We start from the raw sequence: 6,810 nt of genomic DNA, 5'->3' as shown, positions 1-6,810 counted from the left end.
GCTCTGCTCCAGCACCTTTTGTCTTTGTGCGCTCGTTGTTCCTGCTCCTTCTCACCCGGAGATCCTCCTACATTTTTATTAATGACTTTACAAATGCCCGTTTGTCACAGTTGATGAGGAATGCCGCTGTTGAAAGGAGTAATTAGCATTTGGGCCCCAAGCAGACCTCCACCGATTTGTAATCATTGAAGTTATTTTAGCCTTAAGGAGTTTCTTTTGTTTTGTGACTGAATGTTACAAATTTCCCCATAACTTAGAGCCTCCACCTATCCTTCAGAGACTTTAGGCATGTGTCCAGGATGGCGAGGGGAGAGACTCTCACACTCAGGGGCGCCTCAGGGCTCCAGGCTGGGACCTCACACTGACAGAAGGTAAAACACTTCAGTTTCTGCCTCAGAAAGAAAGCTCAAAGCTGCACCTCAACCACACCTTACAGCATCTCGTTGGGACGGGGAGGCCATGAGACGGGAAACTTTATCATTAACTAGGTGAATGTGATTTTATGATAAAGTTTTATCAACATTTCAATGAATCAAACAAAATCAGTTTTGTAAATGAGATCAGTTGAATTCAACTCAACAATACTCATTAATCCCTGAAGGTAAATTATATCCCTGCAGGATTAGTTATTATTAAAGATCAGCTGCTGTTACAGAGAACTTAATAAAATGTAATCAGCTGAAGTGTAGCAGAGAGGAAGGTGTGGTAGAAACCTTCAGAGGTCTCCATCAGTGGGTCGGGCTGTTGTTTCTGTAGCTTAGCAACAGCTCAGCTGATGATGTCACACACAGCGTCAGCAGGTAACTCAGGTGAACTCTGTCATCAGACAACATGGACAGAAACTCACAGCCAGCTATTCAACATCTGGGCTGCAGAGACGCTCCTTCTAAGCTTTCCAAGCTTATTTGAATCTAAGTTGTATAAATGTACTTCTAAAATACTACGAATTAGTTCAGTTTGTGTATTGTACAAAAATTGTAATGTACTTAGCCGCTTGTTCTGTATAATTTTTTTGCTTGGAATAAACTAAACTAAACTAACAAAACAAAACAAAACAAACAAAAAAAAAAGGAACAAAAACAGCCTGAAGCAGGTTTAAATGATCAGCATTTGAGTTTGAGGTACAATCCAATAAAGTATAAGGGTGTCGTGTGCACACTCTGCCAACGGGTGTTCTGGGTAAGTTGTGCAGCCGTCGGGGCAGAATAAGAAGAAGAAGAAGAGTTGTGGACTAAAACAACGTGAGCAGCGCGATTGAGAGCATCTGAGATTACAGCAGAATGTCTGTTGGGTAAATCTGCTCAGTACCTGATTGTGTGAGTAACTGAGCAGTTGTAGAAGCAACAAACAGATCAGTTCAGTTTCCTCGTGTTAAACGGTTCAATTCAAAGTAGCGTTAGCCTGTTTAGCTACCTTTTCCCTCAGTGCAGCCATGACGTTTGGACTAAAATGCGTTCACACATCTGATTCCAACACAACAGACATTTGAAAGAGTTTCACAGTTTGAAGTTGAGCCTCGTGCCCTTTTAGTGTTGGAACAGCCTTAACTTTCAGCTTCAGTCATCAGCATCATACAGCTGTCTGGGAAGTACAGGGAACAACTCCAAACCTTTTTCAGACTGCGTTAAAGATTTCTGGGTCTTTGGGGAAGATGATAAGGGTCAACTTTCCCTCGTAACTAAACACACATTTTCTTCAAAAATATCTGTGTAGCAAGAACATGAAAAGCATGAGAAAAGTTAACATCTGACCTTTAATGAAATGCAGAACAATGAAATACAGACGAGTGTAAAGCTCGACTTCACATCAAACTGAAATGATATATTGCTTCTTCAGATGTTTACAGAAATACCCACAGCTGATGCAAAGCTACTTTGTGGATCTTAACTTTAAACAAAACAAATATGTTCAGTATAACAGAATAAACATGTTTCTACTTTCAAACAGACTGCATTTTGTTCTGTCCATCAACTCACTATTGATGCCATGTTTGTCTTGAACGTCGGGAGATCCGTCCCCAGTTAAAGCAATCCCAACAAATTATAAAGCACTTTCAATGGTTCTTCAAACATGTGCTCCCCACAGAACATTCAGAACTAAAGTCCTTACAAGAGAAGGTGGTAATCCACAAAGAAGATTTTTAATCTGAACAAAGGCAAGGCTTCTGATTGGTAGTTCCAGTTGCTGCTCCCAGGTGAATGTTTGCTTATCTGCCGTAAAAATTGTTGTTGATTTAAGCCAATCATTTCTCTGCAGTGTGACTACGTTGGTGTCTCTTTAGACTATCTAATCGAGTGAAAGCTGCCCCACACTGACCACAGCTGAAAGATTTCTCTCCTGTGTGAATACGTTGGTGTCCCTTTAGATGACCTAATTGAGTGAAAGCTGCCCCACACTGACCACAGATGAAAGGCTTCACTCCTGTGTGAATACGTTGGTGTGTCTTTAGATTAGATAAATCATTGAAAGCTGCCCCACACTGACCACAGCTGAAAGGCTTCTCACCTGTGTGAATACGTTGGTGTCTCTTTAGATGAGATAATTGAGTGAAAGCTGCCCCACACTGACCACAGCTGAAAGGTCTCTCTCCTGTGTGAATACGTTGGTGTGCCTTTAGATGAGATAATGTAGTGAAAGCTGCCCCACACTGACCACAACTGTAAGGCTTCTCTCCTGTGTGAATACGTTGGTGTGTCTTTAGATTAGATAATCTATTGAAAGCTGCCCCACACTGACCACAGCTGAAAGGTTTCTCTCCTGTGTGAATACATTGGTGTCTCTTTAGATGAGATAATACAGTGAAAGCTGCCCCACACTGACCACAGCTGAAAGGTTTCTCTCCTGCGTGAATACGTTGGTGTGTCTTTAGACTAGATAATGTAGTGAAAGCTGCCCCACACTGACCACAGCTGAAAGGTTTCTCTCCTGTGTGAATACGTTGGTGTCTCTTTAGATTAGATAAATCAGTGAAAGCTGCCCCACACTGACCACAGCTGAAAGGTTTCTCTCCTGCGTGAATACGTTGGTGTGTCTTTAGACTAGATAATGTAGTGAAAGCTGCCCCACACTGACCACAGCTGAAAGGTTTCTCTCCTGTGTGAACACGTTGGTGTGTCTTTAGATTAGATAAATCATTGAAAGCTGCCCCACACTGACCACAGCTGTATGGCTTCTCTCCTGTGTGAATATGTTGGTGTCTCTTTAGATGAGATAATCTAGTGAAAGCTGCCCCACACTGGTCACAGATGAAAGGTTTCTCTCCTGTGTGAATACGTTGGTGTCTCTTTACACTACCTAATGCAGTGAAAGCTGCCCCACACTGACCACAGATGAAAGGTTTCTCTCCTGTGTGAATACGTTGGTGTTTCTTTAGATCAGATAATGCAATGAAAGCTGCCCCACACTGGTCACAGCTGTATGGCTTCTCTCCTGTATGAAGCCTCTGATGATACCTCAGATTTGATTGTTTGATAACTTTCCCACAGTCCTTACAGCAGTGCCATCTGGATCCCTCTTGGGCTCTACGTTTCTGTAATGACAGAGATCCTTTTGAAGTTCACACAAAAGATTTCTCTAAGCTAACCTACGCTAACCAACATATTCTAACTGGAGCTGGACAGACCGAGCCACACAGGTCTCAATATCTCAGATCAAACGTGAACGCTGAGGGTGCGTTTATAAGTGCCCTCAGCTATCAGCACTGTGCTCTGATGTGTTCTACACATGTTCAGCTTTTTAAGCAGTAAACTCTGCAGCTCAGAGAGAGGAGATGAAACCAGGAAACACTTTGCTGTTTTTAACCAGGAAAAACACAAACTAAGCAAATGGTACATTTATTAAGTGACTCTAATATTGATACACTTGGAATATCTGAAAGTTGGTTGACACATTCATCATCATCTACAGCAGCTAGCAGCATTCCAGGATATAATGTATTTAGAAAGGCTAGAGAAGCAGGGCGGGGTGGGGGAGTATTAATCTGTCAGAGAGAAGTTTCAACATGAACTAATAAGGTGGCCTAAAGACGTTAACGCTGAGTGTACTGGTCTAAATGCATCACTCTGCTCTGCAATGTCTTTTACTGCGATTTGTGTGGATCCACCTCAGCAAAGGATGTGTTTTATGATCATCTTCAGACAATCTTAAATCACTGAAACTCGAAGAAGGAAATCATCCTACTCGCTGATTTTAATATCAACTGGAACATCAAGTCAGGAAAAAAATTACAATTTGAGACAAATTATAAAAGGAGCGACAAGAATAACTAATACGTCAAATACAACAATTGATCTTATATTTACTAATAATCCTGAAAGAATCTCTAAGACTTTTAATCTATTATCTGGCCTGTCAGATCACAATTTTATCTTGTGCTCATGGAAAATTAAGAGGAAGCATTTAATGGTATCCACCAGAGGTCACCAGTTCTACTTCATACCCAAAAGCCAGCAACAATTCCTGAATGAGGAAATCCAAAATCTAGAAGGTCTAATATTCTGAAAAATAACGACATTAAGGCTCGCTTAGATAACAATAATAATAATAATAATAAATGTATTTGTATAGCACCTTTCACAGAAAATAAAATTCACAAAGTGTTTCACAATACGATGCAAGTCAACATTTCATATACACACATAAGAAAACACAGTAAATGCAGAAAAGCATGAGGCTACAGAGCAGATGGGCACTTTAAGAACAGATAAAAGGTATTTTATATAGGTGGGACTTCAGATTCTTTTTGAAAATGTCTAAAGAAGTTGCAGACCGTAGACAGAGAGGAAGAGAGTTCCAAAGAGTTTGAGCCACAACCTCAAAGGCACGATCACGCTTTGTCTTTAGACATGCTGCAGCTTGGGGATGTCGTCAGGAGACATGGCATCAGTTTTCACAGCTATGCTGATGATACACAGCTTTACATCGCCGTGTCTCCTGATGACCTAGAACCAGTTAACGTTCTTTTAAACTGTATTTTAGATATAAAGTCATGGATGGCAGAGAATTTCTTACAGCTCAACCAGGGCAAGACTGAAGTTTTAATTATTGGTCCTGAAGACAAGAGAGAGATCATTTTACCCAAACTACAAAACTTTAAATCTTCTCAACATGTAAAAAATCTGGGTGTTCTTTTTGACTCTGAGCTGGATTTTATCCAACATATTAGAAATGTCCGCCCATTTCTCTCTCTTGCCAGCACGGAGGAGCTGATGCATGCTTTTATTTCTAGTAGAATAGATTATTGTAATGCCCTGCTTTCTGGTCTTCCCAAAAAAAGTATTCATTACCTACAATTAATACAGAATTCAGCTGCACGTGTGCTGACGAGGACCAGAGGGCGGGAACACATTACACCAGTTTTAAAATCGCTGCATTGGCTCCCCGTGCGTTTCAGGGTTGATTTTAAGGTTCTTTTAGTTGTTTATAAATGTCTTAATGGTCTTGGGCCTTCTTATCTATCTGATCTGCTTTTAAATTATGAGCCCTCGCGGACCCTGAGGTCCTCTGGTACCGGCCTTTTAGTTGTTCCTAAAGTTAGAACAAAAACTTATGGTGAGACGTCGTTCCACTATTATGGACCTCGTCTGTGGAACAGCCTGCCAGAGAACCTCAGGCTGCAGAGACTGTTGATGTTTTTAAAAAAAGGCTCAAGACCCACCTTTTTAGTTTAGCTTACAGCTGAATTTTATTTAATTAATTATTTCATTTATTATTTTATATATATATATTGTTTGTTTGTTTTGTTTTATAGCAACTGCAGTTGCTATAACTTTTACTGTCAGTTATTGTCAGCCCGGGAGGAAATCTGCTCGCACAGTCTCAGCGCACAAGAAAATCTATGCAGCTCATAAAATAAATTCACCATAAATGTATTAATTCATATCTAATACTTGACCTAATCTAATGTAATTAATTAGACCAATACTGTGTTTTTCTGTACCATTTTTCAATATAACGCAGTGAGTGACAGGTGTTCAGCCAATGATACGGCTTACTTGCGCTATGCAGCCAATCAGAGCATTGATGGTGCTTGCATATGTGCCCTGCCCATACGCGCCGTGCAGGTTAGCTAGCTAACAGTGAGACGCAACCCCTTATCATGGCGAAACGAACGGGCAGCGCCAGCGACACATCCACTCACCGAGCCAAAGTAAAAAAGAAATGCGGTTCTTTTAGGATGGAATGGCTGTCTGAGTGCAAACAGAAGAACAAGCGCTGAAACTCGGTCAGATTTTTTCTTTTTCGAGTGAGAAAGGTCTACTCTGCAAAACAAGGCTGCAAGCATGACTCTCACATATAACATAACATACTACACATCTCATGAACAACAAGATATTTGTCTTTTTCATTTTAAGTAGGCCAAATCGCTTTTATTAAAAGTAAACTAATGGAAACTGCTGCTGTGATTTGATTCTTTTAATAAGCCATGTAACTGGCTATGATCCAGGGTTTTGAACAGGTGTGATTCAGGTGTGTGGCCACAGCGTGCACATCTGATGCTGCTCACAGTGCTCCTCAGTGTGCTCAGGGAGCTGGTGTGTTTGCCCAGACACATGAAAAATTAGAGGGAAGGCAGCTAAGTATGATGGAGTATCCCTCACTACTTTTGCCTCCCTTCATATCAATGCTAACAGCCACCTAGCGATAGCCGCAGCTGTTACGGTGTTTGCTGCTCGGAAGCAGGGGAGTGCTCGGGCTGCACTTCGGTCTGCACGGTTTACACAGCAGGCAGTGATACGAAGGGAGAGAAAATAGGGCCAAGCGATGTGAGCTGTGACTTTTTCTGGAGGGAGGGTTTTGTGATGCAAATGT

General features: G+C 41.2%; 1 protein-coding gene across 2 annotated transcripts in view; it reads right to left on the bottom strand.

Moving 5' to 3' along the window:
- Positions 1–1,786: 1,786 nt before the first annotated feature.
- LOC142368943 (uncharacterized) overlaps positions 1,787–6,810 on the bottom strand; it is a 145,276-nt gene continuing 140,252 nt past the window's right edge. For both annotated transcript variants that reach the window (XM_075451161.1, XM_075451160.1), the window contains exon 3: positions 1,787–3,529. In XM_075451161.1, coding sequence (XP_075307276.1) covers positions 2,243–3,529 — 1,287 coding nt within the window. In that variant the 3' untranslated portion in view covers positions 1,787–2,242. The remainder of the gene's footprint in view (positions 3,530–6,810) is intronic.

The sequence above is a fragment of the Odontesthes bonariensis genome, chromosome 19 (assembly GCF_027942865.1).
Source record: "Odontesthes bonariensis isolate fOdoBon6 chromosome 19, fOdoBon6.hap1, whole genome shotgun sequence".
NCBI classification, from domain to species: Eukaryota; Metazoa; Chordata; class Actinopteri; order Atheriniformes; family Atherinopsidae; genus Odontesthes; species Odontesthes bonariensis.
Note: the sequence above shows the minus strand (reverse complement) of the source record. Positions and strands in the feature narration are given on the sequence as shown.